The sequence below is a fragment of the Carassius gibelio genome, chromosome B5 (assembly GCF_023724105.1).
Source record: "Carassius gibelio isolate Cgi1373 ecotype wild population from Czech Republic chromosome B5, carGib1.2-hapl.c, whole genome shotgun sequence".
In the NCBI taxonomy this organism is placed as follows: domain Eukaryota; kingdom Metazoa; phylum Chordata; class Actinopteri; order Cypriniformes; family Cyprinidae; genus Carassius; species Carassius gibelio.
In genome coordinates this window covers 40,613,135-40,632,376 of record NC_068400.1, presented here as the reverse complement: position 1 = coordinate 40,632,376, position 19,242 = coordinate 40,613,135, and the positions used below count along the sequence as shown (strand labels likewise).

At 34.4% G+C, this 19,242-nt stretch overlaps 1 protein-coding gene across 4 annotated transcripts in view; it reads left to right on the top strand.

The window, feature by feature from the left end:
- LOC127957296 (protein unc-13 homolog B) overlaps positions 1 to 19,181 on the top strand; it is a 118,289-nt gene extending 99,108 nt beyond the window's left edge. The window contains exons 19-37 of one of the 4 annotated variants that reach the window (XM_052555758.1): positions 1,027 to 1,153; positions 1,396 to 1,492; positions 2,660 to 2,803; positions 2,954 to 3,031; positions 3,151 to 3,228; positions 10,697 to 10,723; positions 10,860 to 10,898; positions 11,955 to 11,975; positions 12,130 to 12,156; positions 13,045 to 13,133; positions 13,517 to 13,663; positions 13,870 to 13,993; positions 15,126 to 15,170; positions 15,243 to 15,314; positions 15,608 to 15,755; positions 15,881 to 15,937; positions 16,770 to 16,862; positions 16,996 to 17,155; positions 17,324 to 19,181. In XM_052555758.1, coding sequence (XP_052411718.1) covers positions 1,027 to 1,153; positions 1,396 to 1,492; positions 2,660 to 2,803; positions 2,954 to 3,031; positions 3,151 to 3,228; positions 10,697 to 10,723; positions 10,860 to 10,898; positions 11,955 to 11,975; positions 12,130 to 12,156; positions 13,045 to 13,133; positions 13,517 to 13,663; positions 13,870 to 13,993; positions 15,126 to 15,170; positions 15,243 to 15,314; positions 15,608 to 15,755; positions 15,881 to 15,937; positions 16,770 to 16,862; positions 16,996 to 17,155; positions 17,324 to 17,609 — 1,859 coding nt within the window. In that variant the 3' untranslated portion in view covers positions 17,610 to 19,181. The remainder of the gene's footprint in view (positions 1 to 1,026; positions 1,154 to 1,395; positions 1,493 to 2,659; positions 2,804 to 2,953; positions 3,032 to 3,150; positions 3,229 to 10,696; positions 10,724 to 10,859; positions 10,899 to 11,954; positions 11,976 to 12,129; positions 12,157 to 13,044; positions 13,134 to 13,516; positions 13,664 to 13,869; positions 13,994 to 15,125; positions 15,171 to 15,242; positions 15,315 to 15,607; positions 15,756 to 15,880; positions 15,938 to 16,769; positions 16,863 to 16,995; positions 17,156 to 17,323) is intronic. The other 3 variants (XM_052555760.1, XM_052555759.1, XM_052555761.1) reach the window with 3 other exon arrangements.
- The last annotated feature ends 61 nt before the right edge of the window (positions 19,182 to 19,242 follow it).

Below are 19,242 nucleotides of genomic sequence, written 5' to 3'. Positions count from 1 at the left end.
CATGATTGACTTATTTTTGCAGTTTAGTTTTAATAATTTTCAGTGTGGGCCAGGGAGTGAGCTTTGCATTGTTAAGGTTTCATTTCAAAAGAGCAAAGCAAATCCTGTTTTCGATGATAAAACCCCTTTAAAGGTTCAAAGCACTCTTTTTGGTCTCGAGTCCTCACTCTCTCATTGCTACAGCAGAGTTAGAGAATAGAAGCCCCTGGTTTCCTTTTAGATCTTCCAAGTAGGAGCAAACTAGAGTTAGACTCTTCATTGAAAACATGATCTTTTCCTTTTGATGCCAGCATCCTTTTCATCCTTTCATTGCACACCTGCACTTCTTTTCAGTGCTTCCTCAAGTGTTCTTCATCTCTCCATTCTCTCCTGTCTTGTTTTCTTGATTTTAGCACCTGCCACATTCCATATTCGCAGACTTGATTTTTATGCTGGTAAGAAACACTGTACTGTAGGTCTCTGTGAGAGTTTCTGTGTGCACATGTAACACCACTGTTCAGAAATGTTTGCAGGTTGGTAATATTTTTTGATTAATTTGAATAAAGTCTCCCCAAGGCTGCATTTAATTTATCACAATTAAAAGTGAAATAAAAATGTATTTCTGTTATGTTAAAACTTTTTTAAACACAATTTTTATTGTATTTTATTTTTTACTTTTTATGGTCAATTTTTAGCAACTTTATTATTATTATTATTATGATTAGTGTATAAAACAGTTAATATTTTTGTCAACAATTATACATTTTTACATTAGGACTGTAAGACTGAATATAAAATTAAATAGAACAGGCATTTATTTGAGACAGATTCTTTTTTCAATAGATTTATATATATATTTCTTAAATCATAAAACCTTTAAATGCATTTTAAACATTAGCCTCTGTGAGTGAATACAGCTAACTATTTTCAGAAAGAAAAAGCAGTTCATTCTTGTTGAAGCAGAAGGAGACTAAATGTTTTCTGGGTTAAATTCGTGACAAGGTAAGATGAAACGTAAGCATCGACTCATGCTTGTTGTTTCCCCAGAGCATGAGAAGCTGAGGTTGTGTAAAAGTGCGGACTACATGAATCTGCATTTCAAAGTCAAATGGCTCTACAACGAATACGTCCATGACCTGCCCGCCTTCTCCAACACCGTCCCAGAGTACCCATCGTGAGTCTTTCAGAGCATCTTTAGCTACATTTTCTCTCTTTTCCTCAAATAACCTGGAGTTTGTTCATTTAATGTTCTCACTCAAACACACTATAATCACTTACAGTCTCAAATCGACTGGGATCCCCAGCTGAAGCTTTCCTCTGTTGTTTCAATGTTCTTGTCCACTTGCTGCTCCGCTGCCCTCCTGCTTTATTCCTCCTCCTGTTTCTCTACATTTCTTTTTCATTTCCCATCTGTAGGTGGTTTCTGCCATTTGTTCTCCAGTGGCTGGCTGAGAATGAGGAAGTGTCGATGGAGTTTATGCATGGAGCCCTTGAGAGGGATAAAAGAGAGGGGGTATGGTTCAGAAACTGCTCTAGATCCTTTCTGTCTGGTCTGCTCTCTTATATATGGCTTCTTCTCTCTGGGTCTACAAGGCTTTAAAACAAGATTTGTCAAACAAAATTGATGCTTGCCGTCTACTACCTGATCTTTCTTCAAATTGATAAGATTTTTTCTTTTAGTTATGTAAAGGGCAAATTTAAAACGTTTTGAGAAACGCCTTCTACAATGCATTCATCATTTATTTATTTATTTATATATTGTATAAAATACAATATATTGTTCAAATTATGGGGGTTTGGCAAAAATGTATTTAAAAAATATATAAAAAGTTTTTTGAAAGAAGTGTCTGATGCTCTCCAAGGGTCCATTTATTTGCATATATTATGAGCTATTATCAAAATGTAAAATGTTTTCTATTTTGATATATTTTAAAGACTTTTTTTCTTTACTTTTTTTTTTTTTTGATGGCAATGCTAAATATGCTGATTTGCTGCTGAAGATTTTTTTTTTCCGCTAAATATTTTTGTGGAAACCATGATGCATTTTTGAAGTTCTAAGGAACCATATTTACTTAAAATATTTTTACTCAATTAATTTTTGGTAACATTGTAAATGTATTATTATTTTTTTTTTTACTTTTGATCAATCAATTGAATACATATTTGCTAAATAAAAGTATTAGCTTCCTTAAAAAAAAAAAAAAAAAAAAAAAAAAAAAAACGCTCTTTTGGACTTTCAATCCTAAAATATCTAAATACATCATAAATACATGAGAATTTCATGTTTTAAACTATGATAATATAAACAAAGACTGAATTTTAATGTGTATCGTGTTTACACTTCACAAACCATTTTGCCCGAATTTTCCCCCCGAAAATAAAAGCAAGATCATGCCTAAGATGAAATATGAATTTAGTGATTTGTGAAGAAAGCATTAAAAAAAATCTAGTTTAATATCACTTTTGAACAATATTTTTTTGCATGAGGTCATTTTGTAAAGCTATGCAAAGGTGTAAACATATGATTTATTTCTGTGTATTTAGGATTCATTAAATGTTTGTTCATTGCATAATTCTCATGACATTTGGATGACATTAAGTAGAAATATTCAATAAAAACAAACAGGGAAAACCGTTCCCTTAGCTAAAGAAACATGTCCGACTCCTGTCATTTCCACAGTTCCAGCAGACATCTGAGCATGCTCTGTTCTCCTGTTCGGTCGTGGACATCTTCACTCAGCTCAACCAAAGCTTTGAAATCATTAAGAAACTAGACTGTCCTGATCCTGCGGTGGTTGCCCAGTACAATCAACGATTTGCCAAGGTGAAGATCAACAGACCTAAACCATACTATATACTAGACAAACTGGAAAATAAACAAGCAGAGAGTATTCGTCTTTACACAAGGTTTATTCTTCATAGCAGTTTGGTTTAATAGTGTTCTTTCTTTTCCTTTTCCCTCTTTTCCAATCAGACTATCACCAAAGTGCTTCTGCAGTATTGTGCTATTCTAACCAAGAGTTTCCCCTCGTACTGTGAGAAAGAAAAGACGGTGAGCACTCAAACACTATATTTGTACCAAGTGAAGTGTCCGAGTAGGTCTAAGTTGTGTCTCTACATGTATATCTTTCTCTTTGCTTGTGCTGTCGCTCTTTCCTGACTCTGCTGCAGCCCTGTGTGTTGATGAACAACGTTCAACAGATGCGTGTGATGTTGGAGAAGATGTTCGAGTCTATGGGAGCCAAACAGGTAAGTGAAACATGAAGCTATTGCAGGCTTTGAAGCTTTTTTTAGCTACAGATGCAGCACTTTACAAAAACATTCTGTGGTGGTACTATTGTAAACTGACATGTAACAGGGAAGAAGCCCTTCAAATGTCCAGGAAACTGTTTGTGCAATAAAAATGTGGTGCCTTATAAGGTGCACTATCGTTCAAAAGTACGGGTTTGTGAAGATTTTTTTTGTGAAGTCTTTTATGCTACCCATTTGATCAAAAATACAATAAAATTTGTAAACTTGCTTATTAAATCATTAAAATTTACTGTGATGCTTTCTGTTTTAAGATATTTTTAAATACTTTTTATTTTTGTGAGGACAAAGCAGCCTTTACTCCTCTTTTATTTAAATGTCTTCTTATCAAAAACAGCATTTCTTTACAGTCCCTTTTATCAATTGAATGCCTCCTTTCTAAATAAAACTAAAAACAGTCTTGCACAAGTTTAACATTTGTAAGGTAGTGTACCTCATTTAGCCAAAATCTGAAATAGCATCACAAAACCTCAGGATGCAGCCGATTACTCTGAATGTATGTGTAGTTTTTATGCTGGTTAGAGTATCGAGTTGTTTGCTGGGAGAAACTGAAGTGTATGGTTTTGGTTTGCTGGCATTTTGAGCGTGATATACTTGTGGTGAGCAATGAACTGAATGTTTATTATCTGTCATGAGTTTGTCCAAATGATCCACATATTTTTGGAAATACTGGTGAATCATCTGCTGCGGGACACGAAAATGCCATTTCTATTGTTATTGAATTTTTTACATCAGTGTGTTTCTGTGTGCATTTTGCTGTAGACGTGTGTGTGGTGAATGTTTATAATAGCTGAGCTAACATATGCAATGTTTTTTGTGTGTATAGTATACTGTTGAGGAAGAGCGGGTAGGTGAAGCGATGTATTTTTGAGATTGATCATCCCTGTTAAACCCTCTGTCTGGTTTGTGTCGTGTTTAGACCCTTTCACTAGGTTGCAGTGCCCTTTTTACGTTCCCTTACACCACCCAAATGATCCAGCTCTACGCAGTGTTGTTCTCTTAGTATAAGTTCCCAAATGACTTTAACCGTGATCTCTATTTTCACTCCCAGCTGGAGAATGAGGAGGAGCCTGAGGACGATGAGGAGGAGGTGTGTTGAGAGTGTTTATGGATAGGGTCCAAAATTATCTGCCAATAATAAGTGAATTGAGAAAATGTTAATTTAGAAAATTATGGTTCATCTTTTTTATTATTGTGCTCTGGCTGCATTTAATATTTTGGTCTCCTAGACTATCATTTAAACATCTTCCAGTTAGACAAAGATGTGTGTGCAAATGTGAATGTAGTTGTTTATGAGTGTATGTGTTTAAAGCTAAGGATTATTTTGGTCTCCCTCTGCTCAGGCCATCACTGATGATGAAGGCAATGAGGTCTGTACACTCCACACTGCGGTAAAGAGTGTGAGATGTGTGTGTGTGTGTGTGTGTGCATGTGAGAGTTCTCAAGATTTTGTGTGAATCAACAAGGCAGGAAAGTCTTCTGCTAATACCTAGCACCCTAGCACCTTCTTTCTTCTTTGTTTTCACTATTACTCATCTTGTTCTTTATTTTTCATTACCAGTCGGATGAATCAGATGCTAAGGTGAGAAGCAGGCATACGTCTCACCTGATGTGCTTCTTTATGAAGCTGTTTATCAAACATTATAAATGGCTGTTCGCACTGACAGAGATATGCAGTGACAAAGCGACCGGATGCGAGGAAGCAATTACCATACAGTTTACACCTACGAGCAAGTCACTGACAGTACAACGACTTCTTAGCACTGACACTTTCAGCAGAGCAGATAGTTGCACTACAGCTAAAAGATTTGGGGTCATTGCAGAATTTTTTAAAAATAAATAAATATATAAATAAATTGTTTTTTTTTTATTCCATTGATGGCAGAGCTAAATTATGAGCAGCCATTACTCCAGCATTCAGTGTCACGTGATTCTTAATAATCATAATTCATAATTTATAAAGCATTAATAGACCGTAATAATCAGTTTATAAATACAGATATAAATGCTTTATTCTTTATTTAAAAGCATATCTATAATGTGTAATTTCATACTTTATTCATGATCAGTTTATCATTTCTCAATGAAGTATAGCATTATTTACAAACCAGTTATTTAGTAGTTGCCAGTGATTCATAAGATCACAAGAAATGTAGTAAATTCAGGTAGTTATAAAGCATTTAGTAGTGGTCAGTTAACTATTTATGTGAGCTCATCTAAAGTGAGGACTATTTATGCGTTGTAAAGCATTTATAAAGGATATTTAAAGGCTCATTTATCTTCTAAACAAAAAACAGAAACAAACACAACACAGTGATACAGAACATAGAAATATTAACAGCCTTTAAATCTCATTTGTGAAAGCTTAACAAGCATAAGTAGTCCTCACTTTAGATGAGCTCACAAAAATAGTTAACTAACAACTACATATGTTTTATAACTACCTGAATTAACCCTGAATTACAGTAGAAATACATGTTAATAAACCATTTATTAACACTATAAGTAACTATTACTATATGTCTGAATAAAAAGATGTATGAATGCACATTTAAATAGTTTATTAATCATTTACTTACCATTTCTAAGTGATCTTATGAACCACTGACAACTCCTTAATAACTGGTGTGTAAATAATGCTATACTTTAGAAATTATAAATTGATCATTAATAAAGTATGAAAAAACAATTATTAAATACATTATAGATATGCTTTTAAATCAGGTATAAAGCATTTATATCTGTATTTATAAACTGCTTATAAATGTCTATTAATGATATATAAATGATGAATTAACTGTTTCCTAATGCTTAACTAATGATTAATAGCATGCAGTTATTCTAAAGTGTTACCAGTTTTTTTTGTTACCATGTAAGTCTTTTTCTTTAATCTTTAATCAATTTAATACATCTTTTCAAAATGAACGTAATTTCTTTTCCAAACATGAATAAGATCTTACTGAGCCCAAACCTTTTTTAATAGTACTGTAAGTGAAGCTACGTTTTGTTATTTTATTTTTTTAATTTCATAATTTATTATTATTATTATATTTTTTCATGTGTGTCATTGTTGTAATTGTTTACTTTATTATTTTTGTTTGACTTATGTATTTACGTCTTTTCCATCAGTCTGGCATTTCGGATTCAGAAGGATCAGAGGTATGTTAAGAGATCATAGTCAGCTTGGCTTATATACAGTACAATCATCTGTCTGGTTTCAGTTACTCGTTCATGTTTTGTTTTTGTGAATTGTATTTAAAGATTGTGACAGACAAAAGAAAATACAGGATTTGGCGAGTAAATGAGGACAATGTTCGTTTTGGGTGAACTGTCTCTTTAAGACTTTAGCAAGTTAGGGAAATCTGATAGAGCAGACGGGTTTTTAGATTGCAGTCACACACATTAAAGCCTAATTGACTCATTAATTGTGACCAGATAATTTAATGTAGTGCTTAAGCTTTTAAAAGATTCGAAAGGTTTCACTTTTACAGCTGGTATTTGTGCTTTAATTGATTCTTGTATCCAACCAAGAGCAGTGAATCTGAATAAGAGCATGAGTGAGGAGTGAAATATGTAGGTTCTCTGTATTCGTATAATAAATAGAGTTAGGCTTGAATGCAGGTTTAAAGATATTGAGTTTGTGTTCTAGACTCCAGCTGTGATGTTAATGATTGCAACTGGGTTAACATCAGCATCATTACATAATACAGACAGCTGCAGCATTACACCATGACAGATCTGGAAAGTCCATTGAATAGAAATGACCTTTAAAATCGTTCTGTAGGGGTGAATTCACCAAACAGTTGATGCACTTTGTTGTTTGTGCAGTTATAGGAATCGTTCACCCAAAAATCAATATTTGCTTAAAACGCTACTCTCCCTCATATCATCCAAGATGTAGATGAGTTTGTTTCTTATTGAAAGATTTAGAGATATTTAGCTTTGCATGACTTTTTCACCAATGGAAGCTCTGCAGTGAATGGGTGCCGTCAGAATGAGAGTCCAAACAGCTGATAAGAACATCATAATAATCCACACCGGCCTATTAATGAATGTCTTGTGAAGTGAAAAGCTGTGTGTTTCCATCAAAGCATGATAAGAATCCATCATATAATTTCCTCGGGTTGTCACGAATCAAGTTATCCATTTCTCAGCTGTTTGGCACCCAGTTACTGCAGAGGAGCCACTGGTGAGCAAGTGGTGTAATGCGATTTTAGCAGGTTGGTATTTTATATCTGTGGCACACTGGACTGTAATTGGAGAATGTATGATTTATTTTTATTTGTAGATTGACAACAAAGAAAAGGAGAATAAGGTTGGTTTTGTAAAGATAAAAGTCAACCCTGGCTGTATTGCGTGTTGTGGACCCCTGTTGGTTGTGTACCCTTCAATAGTTTGTGTCTGTGATTGTGGTTAATATTGTGGTTTGCAATCTTACTGCAATGTTTTTTTAATCAAGGGCTGTCTTTTATTCCCATAGTTTCCTGTCCTCCTTTAAGTATTGTATAAAAAGTGGTCAAATTATGATAGTTAACTAAAGATCAGTTTTGGGAGCGTGTTGCCAATCAAAAGAACTGAATCAGAACAGCAGCAGTTTTAGGCTCAGCTGGCACTCTTCTTCTAGGGACTGCACCTGAAGTGTGAGTGCTTCGCTTTGTGTTATTTCATCCAGGAATTTTTAAAGCCAGACATTTTTTAATTAATTCTACATTTTGGAGATGACGCTGTGAAGCGATGACAAATATTCTGCCGTCCTTGAGTTTGTGTGAGTCAGGTGTTGCTGTCAGGGTCCGTGGTAATGTTCTTTAACAGTGATGTTTTTGACTGGTACATTGGTGTTTGTGGAGAGGAACAAATAAATGCATAGACAGAGGCAAGAAGCATTGCATTTTATGCCCAGGGCAGTACTGTCTGAAAAAAAAAAAAAAAAAAAAGTACCGGTATATAAAATAAAAAGAGTTAAGGTAAGCAGTTGCAAACTATTTATTTTAGCTACAAAAACCCCCAAAAAACACACACATATATATATAATGTTGAATGTTGGTCAACTAAATTTGTTTATTTAAATGAAGCTAAAATAAAAAAAAGCATATTCAATTAATCATTTTATTTTCAGTGTACTATTCAAAAGTCTAAAAGTATTTTTAAACTTTATATTCATAAAAGAATCTTGGAAAAAAAGTATATATAAAAAATGTATCCTTTATTATAATTGTTATTTAAAATTATAATAATATTTCTCAATATTACTGTTTTTGCTGTATTTTTAATCAAATAAATGCAGCATTGGCATAAGCATAGAAAATATATTTTAAAAACTTTACATTTTACTGACTCCAATCTTATTAAAAGCTAGTATTAAAATACTGTATAAACTTTTTTTTTCAAAAAATTTGGTAACACTTTAGAATAATGGTCCATTAGTTAATATTAATTAACTACTTTAGTTAACATGATCTAAGCAAGAACAATCCTTCTACAGCATTTATTAATCTTAGTTGATGTTAATTTCAACATTTACTAATGCATATTCAAATCAAAAGTTGTGCTTGTTAACATTAGTAAATGCACTGTGAATTAGCATGAACTAACAATGAATAACTGTATTTCCATTAACTAACATTAACAAAGATGAATAAATACAGTAATAAATGTATTGTTCATTGTTTGTTCATGTTAGTTAATAAATTAACTAACATTAACTAATGGACCATTATTCTAAAGTGTTACCAAAAAATTTTTATAATATGCATGAATGTTGGTGAATGTCAGTTTTAAAGCAGGTGATAAAATCAGCCTGTCCTAACCAGCTGGAACAATAAAACCTAACCTGCTGAGACGTATTTCAACATCTAGTCGGTTGGTTTCTGTATATTACACATCAGTTTGCTGATCGCACAGCAGTTTTGTGTTCTGGTTGTCGTGGTTAGGCCAATTTTTCAATCCGCTCAGTGTAGCTGTTTTTAATGCACAAGCGCATCCTACAGTATGTGAATGGCCCTCGAGCATTCGGCTGCTCCTGTTCAGAGTTACAGCTTCCTTCTCTCTGTCACCCTCATCACCCCCTGCCATTCATCCATCTGTTATTGACTGTGTTTTTACCATCTCTCTTTCATCTGCATGCATCTCCAGCTTGTCAGGCAGAAGGTGGGTTTGTGTGAGCTAAATGCTTTAGTTTGATGTATGACAGTCGTAGTGAAGCAGTCAGTGTCGTCGTATCAGACACTTTGAGCAGATGAATCAAATATTTAGGGACTTCCTCTTATTACCTGGTAGAATTATTTATCTATATTCTTCTTTCCTTCCCTTCAGTTCTGTGTGTGAAAGATATTGTGCTGTTTGAGTTCATCTATGTGCATATTTGCCTTTAGGAGCTCTTAAAACTTTTCTTAGCTGGCTTTCATTCTTATTGTCTTTTTGTTCATTCTTTCTTTCTGCAGTCTGTTGCTAAGAAAGAAAAGGTGTGTGCACTTACAGTATTTTGTAATACTAGTACTAAAAGCCTTAAGCAATTAAAAAATTGTGTGAAAGAAAGCAGCTTCATTATTTTGAAGTGAAAAGTTTGAGTTCGACCCCTGGATTAAGATGCCACCCACAGGACATACACATGCATATGGTCCCCAGTGGCATGTTTTTGCTAATGTTTTATTGATCGTTTTATTTAATTCAATTCAAGTTTATTTGTATAGTGCTTTACATGATACAAATCGTTGCAAAGCTGCTGTACAATATAGGTTTCTACAATACACACACTAACATATATTATATATTTGTTACAAATAAGCGAGACTTTGGAATTCCGTTTATAAGATACATTTGAAACCAACTTTTTCATAATCTGTAGGCCAGTTGGGCGGAATTTTTAAATCGGAATTTATAGTTTCTTTCAATTGAAACGATATTATAGTGTAACAGAGATGTAACTCTTTTGACAATATTAAAAAAAATACATAAATATACACACAACACACTAACATATAAGTTTATTCACACTGAATTAATCAAAAGAGACAGTAAAGACATTCATAATGTTACAAAAAATCAACAATTTAACCTGAAGAAATGTATCATTGTTACCACAAAATATTAAGCAGCACATTTTTATTTTATTTACTAATCATTACAGATATGTTTATAGTTATAGTTATGTATATTTTACATAGTCATTAAACATGTAAACATGTTTTTGCATCTGCCCCAGGTTTGGGATCATCTTCATGATTTTAATGTTAAGCTATAAAAACTAAATTAGCAAATGTCTGAATTTATATCCCTCAATGTATTGAATAATGCATCATTATATGTGTTCATTTAGATTTAGCTTGTAAGTGCCTATAGTTTCTATCTTGTGTGTTGATTTGTGTATGTTTCTTTGATTCATGTGTTTGTTTCCATGTTCTGATATCAGGGGGAAAAGAAGGACAAAGAGAAGGAGGTTTGTGTACACACACACACACACACACACACACACACACACACACGCTGTTTCTCTGTGGTAGTGTTGCCCCATAGTCTCTGGATCAACTGGACTCTGTGTGATATTGAATGTAATTTTGTTTCTCTGTCTCAAGGATGAGAACACGACCACAGAGGTGGGTGATGGAGCTGAGGTAATAAGCTGATGCACGCATGTGGGTGTGTGTGTGTGTGTGGAGCTTTCTCAAACATGATAGAACAAGGTCTCATTAGTGTGAGGAGCAAGTGTGTGTATAACATCTGATGGGAAGGAGGGATGTGTGCTGTTTGGCTGGGATCTTGTCCCCAGGGCTCCAGTACCTCATTGTCAGACTCTTGTTTTTAGGTGGAATAGGATTCTTGTGCCCTGATGTGACATAAAACAATTACCCATAATTCAAAGCCTAAATAATGATGTGCCTTAGGCAGATTATATGATTTAGCTGTTGTCAGTGAATAAACAGTCATTGTTTTGGTAAACACAGTAACAGATGCTTATTAAACTTTTTTGCTTTTCTAGAGCATAAGTCTAGAACACTCATTATGTTTTATGTTTTATGAGTAATTTAAAGTAGTCTTGTGTCACCAGGCTTTTGACTGAAGTTTGGTCAACTTTGCTACTTATTTTGGAAGTTTGGATCATTTTAATGACTTGGATCTTTAAATAAACAAATCCTCATTTAAGTCATTTTGTGTAGTTAATGTAAAATGTTATATTTTCAATAGCCATATTCCTCACACACCACATATACAATCTTTCATCAGACTCTGAATTAGAAAATCATTGTAATGCGACCAAATTATAATTATTTGTATTTTTTTTTTTGGTCTTTAATTTGGTCATGTGACAGACGCATAGACTATGTACTGTACAGAACAAAAAGCATTAAACTACATATTTGGATCATGCTGTGCATTCATGAATAAAATGATTTTGAACATGCACGATCCTGATAAAATGAACAAAAATAGAGTCATATTTAAACTTTTTATTTTTTTGAATGAGCCGTGTTAGGGGGCGTGGCATCAGGAGCTTTCAGATCGCTAGTGCTACTGGACTCCAGTTATTAAACTTGTGATGAATCAATGCAGTTGTCAATGCCAAACACTGATTATGTGAATGTGACCTTAGACGAGAGAGTAGATTAGACCTCACATCTGATCTGTCAGACATTTTTATTTATTCTGTTTGTTATTATTTTATTCTTCAGCCCAAAGATGAGGGAAAAGAGGTGTGTGGTGTTACTTATGCATTTGAAATTTGAACATTCCTGTATTTATCTCAATTCTATAAATCTATATATATCGAGGTTTTGCTCAGCTGTATCATTTTTCTCTGTGCCTTTTCTTTTGTTTCTGTGTTATTTTCACTCTGTCCTTTGGTAGAAAGAGGCAACAGTCAACACAAAAAAGGTGCGATAATCATCACGGGTGTATGTGTGTGTGAGTGAGACTGTGTCATGTTGGCAATCTCTTTCCTCTTCCTGAGACTTTCCCTATCGCTGTGATGGCATCGTGCAAATAGACGTTCAGGCAAACATGCATTTATGATCCGTTCATTGGCCTCTGGCAATGTTTGACATAAGCCACAATTCAAAATGTAACAATTTCCACTGAATCTTAAATCTAAAAATACATCAGAAATAAACTAATATATTTGTCAACGTTTGCTTAAAAAGCTTGGATGTGAAACCTCTCTTTGATATAATAGATAGCACTTGGTTTAATAATTTATCACAATGGCGTTCACATAGTGGTTCAAGTGTCAAAACACTAGTTGGGGTTTTTAAAATCTTATTGGTGCTTTCTGTCTTTGAATAGCCATAGGCTAGAAGACAGAAAGCAAACAAAATCTTCTGATAAGTTTTCTCTGTTCTACCACCCTGAACCAAATCTACATTCTTTGCTGTCGATGCTGTGCGATGTTTTAATAGTCCTTTCTCAGCAGCGTTAAACTGAATGAACACATTTTTCAAGCTTTTATTATTGGAATGAAAGCATAATTTCTCCACTCTGTTTTGGTATTTTTACACCTGTTTTAATTAAGATGTTGTCGGATCTGACAGATATATTGCGGAAGATTTTTCTTACCGTTGAAAAAGGGGCTTTAATAGAGAAAGTTTCCAATTTGCTGATGCACTTGCAGAACCATGACAAACAGACACGGTGACCCACCTCCCCTTAAATATTTCCCTTGCCTCTCCGCGCCTCTGCCTACTAGTTTAAGTTCAATATTTTCTATTAAACTAACACTTCATCCCGTGTGTGTGTGTGTGTGTGTGTGTGTGTGACTCTCAACAGCTCGACTCGGAGGCTGCAGATATCCTCAATGACCTGCAAGGGAAGCTTAATTCTGTCCTGGAAAACCTGAGTGGCATGTTTGCCAAGAGGTAAACTTAATTTTCTGAGCCTGAATTTAAACTTAATATGATTATTGCAATGTTTCTAAGTATTCTGCTTTTAAATATCACCTTTGCTATTATAGTTCTGTCATAAAATCACTATTATTATTATTATTATTATTATTATTATTATTATTTGTTTTTAGTTTTATTCAAAAAATATTTTATTCTGTTTATTTTATTTTGATGCATTTTGCATGCATTTATCAACATAAACTATAAATGAATAAAGTATAAGCTTTGCACTACAGAAACAAGTATTTTGGAAGCAGTTTCATTGTCACTGTGGTCTTGCTTGTTGGAATCTTTTTGAATCTTTAATTTTTTTCATTCCTATCTCCCTCTCTTTCTCTCTTTCTGTTTGTGCACAGTTTCCAGGCCCGTGTGAATGCATGCGTGCGGCAGATGGCGGAGATCCTGTATCAGATTAAGGGACCTCTGAATCAGAACACACGTAACACAGCGGAGGCTGATGCAGACAACGCTCTGCGGCCGCTTATGGAGTTCCTCGACACAAAGTCAGTTCAGCTCAACTTCCTTTAGTAGCCTTTAAGACCAGTTGTCAATTTTGCCACACTAAGGGACGGGTCACACTAATATGTGCCTATTTCTGTTTCTTGGCACACTTGGTATGAGAGAAGTGAAGTGTCATCAGTCATGAATTCCCCAGGGAGATTCCCCCGACTGTCACATGTCACATGTCTGTTTGCAATGTGTGTTGCAGCCTCAGCATCTTTGCGGACATCTGTGACAAGACTGTGTTGAAGCGTGTGCTAAAGGACCTCTGGAGGACGGTTCTGATCTGCATGGAGAAAACGATTGTGCTACCTCAGAGCAGCGACAGTATAGTGAGCTATTTTACAGGACACATGTACATGATGTTTAGTGTTAGACAACAGTACTATGGTTCTCTGTCCTTGGTCTCAGAACAGCATGTATGCTCTTTTACTGGAACAAAGTGGTCATTGTCAATGCTCATTACTATTATTATTATTATTATTATTATTATTTCAGTTGTCAGTGTTAGTATACTATCAAGCATTCAGAAGTGACAGACACAAACAATCATGAAAACAATAGTTCCATAGCTTTTTCTCATTTTCCTCACTTTTCCTTTTGGTATTTCTTTATTTATTTATTGCGTGCTTTAATTTTTTCGGATCTTATTTTAAATGTATTTTATCGTAGAATTTTGCATTTGCAAAAAAAATAAAAAATTGATAATGAAAATTATTTCCTCAAAATGAAAATTTTATTTGATTTCTACATTTATTTTATTTTAGTTTTACATTTATTTTATTTTATTTTTTTAGTTTATTTTGTAAACATCTAATTTATTTTTTTTGTAAATATCTAATTTATTTTTTTACATTTTTCACGTTTTTTTAGAAGCCATTTTCTAACTGGTGGTAACTTGTCTGATTTCTTAGACTGCAATTTCTACAGGCTTTTTTAAGTTGCATCTGCACTGCTTATGGCAAGTTATTAAAATAAAATGTCTAGGCAGAGTACAAAAATATTCTACTCATCTAAAAGTGCCATTACTTTAATGAAATTTTACTTAAGTACAAGTAAAAGTACCAGTGTAAAAATCTACTCAAGTAAAAGTAAAAAGTAGCTCATTTAAAATGTACTTAGTTACATTTTAACAGTGGGAGCGAGGCAAAAATGGGACAGGGCAAGGGTGTCAAACTCTTTAGATATAAAAAAAAAAAGTTTAGATATTACCCTAATTAAACACTTCTGATCCAGCTAATCTAATCATTTAGGCTTATTATCTGCTAGTAGTGCAGTAGTTTCCATGCAGCGATTTTTATTTATTTATTAATTTTTTCCCTCCGTAAGTAATGTGTTTTAAAATGTAGCGAAGTACAATGTTATAACATACTTTTGACATTTAGAAGGTTAATAATATAATAGTTTTCACCCAATGCTGTTAGGCAGACGTTTGAAATATTTTTTTTATTATTATAATTACAGGGAGCTCAGCTTCTTACTGCTGCTAAGGAACTGTCCAAACTAAAGGTATTAACCATAAACACGTATAATCTATAGCTTAAGGTAATGGGTGTGGCTAATCCTTCTCTCTCAATATAGGGAGGGGTGGAGCCAAAGAGCTTGTCACCGAGGCAGTGTGTGATCCTGGAGGCAGCGCTGGATTCAATCAAGGTGTGTTGGTGCTTAAAGTGTCGAGTGTCTGCTTAAAAACTAAACTCTCTCATCAAGTCAACACATTGCACACTAAGTGTTTGGGTTCTTGGGATCGGTGCGTCATTATAGTGTGTGGGTAGGAGAGAGAAACTGAAAGAGTCTGAGCAAGCTGCTCGCCACAGACTTCTCACACGTAATATTGTGGTCAGACAAAATAAGTTACTGTGAACTGTAGCACCTTTTGCAGAAGGAAATGCATGCTAATTTTCTCTCTCTCTCTCTTTCTCTCTCTCTAACCTGCTACTGGGTAGCTCTTCTTCCATGCTGGTGGAAATGGTTTAAAGAAAATGTACTTGGAGAAGAGCCCTGAGCTGTCGTCGCTGCGTTATGCTCTCTCCCTATATACACAGACCACAGATGCTCTTATCAAGGCGTTTGTGACAACACAACATGCTCAGGGTGAGATACATACACTCGATCACCTTCAGTGGCTGTCTTTATTAACCCTGGCCACACAATCTGTATAAATTAGTTGACGTTTTGCGAGACTCAGATATTTGAGAATGAAACATTTCTTCTTGCAGTTCAAAATGGTATGGGCATCAGGATCACCCCCAAGGAGAGTGTTCGACCCGACAGAGGTGGGCTAAAGATTCGTTCGTCTCTCTCTCTTCTGAATTAAATAGAGGAAAATAGGAAATGATGGGGAAAATGGAATAAAGTAATAAATAATAAAAAAATATACAATAAATTAAAGTATACATACATACATACATACATACAGTCAAAAGTTAAGGGTTAAGTAAGTAGTTTTTTTAGTATCCTGTGTTTAAAAGGCTGTGATAATTTCGCCAAAAACAGTAAAATAGCAATATTGTGTAATATCATTTTTTTTTTTTTTTTAAATAGGTGCATTAATAACCTTATCCTTCAGAAATCATTGTAATATGCATTTTTGCTGCTCAGTAAATATTGCTTATTATTCTTAGTGTTGTTTTTTAATAAAAAAATTTCATGTTTAAAAGAACAACATTTGTTTGTAATACAAAGCCTTTGTAACATATTGAACAGTAGTGTGTTAACATATGTATGTATTTTTTGTGAATGCATATATATATATATATATATATATATATATATATATATATATATATATATATATATATATATATATACTGTATATACAATTTTCAAAAATATGTTTTCAAAATTGGAATCTCTGATGCCTTTTGATATTTTTAGCATTTTATAAAAAGATTGCATTTCTCTTCCAACAAATACACTGCTTATTACTTGGTTGTTCATTAAATATTATCTTATGTAATGACACATTTATAGCATTTCATTCAAACCCGTTCCTTAGAATTCCATATTTTTACCCACACTCACAGTATTAAGTGTGAACACTACATATATATGATTGTAATCTGTTGGATCTACAGTGTTTGTGAAATGAAGTGGTTTGATTGACAGGCTCTGGGGTTGAGCGGCCGATTGGGGAAGCGGTGATTCAGCTGGATTTGTCGCCTCCAGCTGGAAACACTGAGCAGAAACTCAGCGTCCGAGGTGAGAGCACCACAGCAAAGAACAGCTAAATTTAGGACTCTTATCCATGCATTTAAGTGTCTGATGAGTCTTAATGTCAAAACCAACCTCCCCTGGTGTCTTTTTATAAACTCTTTATCTCTCTCTCTTCCAGTGATCGCAGTAAACGACATGAAATGGCAGACCTCAGGGATGTTTCGTCCATTTGTGGATGTTAACCTGGTCGGCCCACAGCTTACAGAGAAGAAACGAAAATTCACAACCAAATCGAAAAACAACAGCTGGACTGCGAAGTACAACGAGGCCTTTCAGTTGTGAGTAAAAACGGGTCTACTCATCTGTAAATTATGTGCTTTGAAATACCAGCATTTTCTATAAGAATGATACTAATACTTATAAGCGGTTACAAATATACTGTATAAATATAAAAAAACATTTCTGAGATGTGTATGTGTATTGTGTCCCTTCTTTATTTCAATCAGTGTGTTGGGTAAAGGCGTGAGTCTGGACTGCTATGAGATTCAGATAACGGTGAAGGATTATTGTTTCGGTCGTGCGGATCGAGTGGTTGGGATCGCAGTACTGCAGCTGAGAGACGTAGCAGACCGGAAAAGCTGCGTGTGCTGGTGCCCCTTGGGTCCACGCATCAACACTGATGAAACCGGGACCACCGCACTACGAATCCTCTCGCAGCGCTCGACTGATGAGGTTGCCAAAGAGTTTGTCAAACTAAAGTCTGAGACCAGACCTGCTGAAGAGGGGAGGTGAAGATGAAACTCAAGACTGACCTCATCAGTTTGTCATTAAAGCAGACTGATTTAAACAGAGAGACTTCAGACTTCAGAGTAGACTTCAGACAAGCGTTCACAGACCAATCACACAAGGACCTACACTGTTTATAAAATTGCGTATGTTTATTCAAAGCCTTAAGAGACACTTAACTGTCTGACTGGCTTTGCATCACTCTACATTATGGCCAATAACTCTCAAAATGAGTGATAGCATTGAGAAAAGCGTTCTTATCGTCATGGAAAATCTGGAAATGTCAGGGAAATTTCACATGTTGTTTTCCAGGCATGGAAAGTCATGGAAATGTAAAATTAAAAATAAAAAAAAATCAGTGCTGAGATATTTAATCAGAAATCTAGAAACTAGAAAGAAGTGAAGCAATTAATGGAAATATTAACAAATCTTAAAAAGCCAGCGCTAAAATATTTTGTTGGCTAGAAATTGGTATTTGGGAGAGCATTGTGAAAATGATCTAATAAAATGACTGGAAAAGTTGTGCAAATTAAAAAAAACTAAACAAAACTGGTCAGCACTGAAATATTTTGTTGGCTAGAAATTTATTTGCAATTTGCACTTTTTCTTTTTAACAAACATTATATAGGTATTCAAATGACTGGGGAAGCTATGAAAATAAAAATAAAAAAAGTCTAACCTAAAATGATTTGTTGGCTAGATATTGGTATTTGTAAGTGCAATCTCTGAATTCTTTGCAACAATGTTTACAATATTAGCTAGTTTATCAAACCGCTTGAATAGTCATTGAAATGTATTGGTTGAAATGTGTGGGAGCCCTCTGAGAAGAGAAAAGCAGAACACTATACATTTTACTGAGCACTTCACCGTTATTTAAAGCACATTGTAATGAAAGGTATTAATGACATTACAAAAAAAAATAAAAAAGTGAGAAGATACAAGAGTTTTGCCAAACATGAGTCTAAGGGCTCATTCAACATGTTCTTTGTGGCCTTCTGAATGGGAGGAGTCTTCTAGCAGGGGGAGTGGTCTAACAAGATTAATTTGCATTGGCTGCCTATTCTTTGATTGACAGGCAGGCCCAGATATGCACATTTAGACATATTTTTCTCTATTGGTCTTGTCCTTTACTGTGTTCTTGAAATCTTATCTGTGGTACCTTTAATACATTTATCACCTTTGTCTACCTTTAAAGACATTTCTAATAGTCTGACTGCTCCAAAGATCATGACAAGCCCCCCAAGTCTCAAAACTGATAAATAAAGACAAATATAGACCAACCAGTAGTGCCAGAAAATAAGAAGGGATGTACTGTATGAAACTTTGTTTACCTTGTGCCAAGTAGTTTGTATGCTCTCTTTTTTGAGGTGTAATGGAGTCATGGTTTGTTTTGTCTGTAATATATGCACAACTGTTAACACAGTCTGTGAAGTAGACTACTACACGTGCATGTATTTACTGTAGATTCCAGCTTTTGGTCATATGTTTATTTATGTTTTGTCAATATGTGGAAAGCTATTTATGTATTTCAAGCTATGGAAGAGATCCTAATTTATTTATAAATTATTTATGAATTAACGTGTGTCTCTGATCTTCTTTCTGATGTGCATTTGGAAGCATGGTTGTAAAGCCTACACTC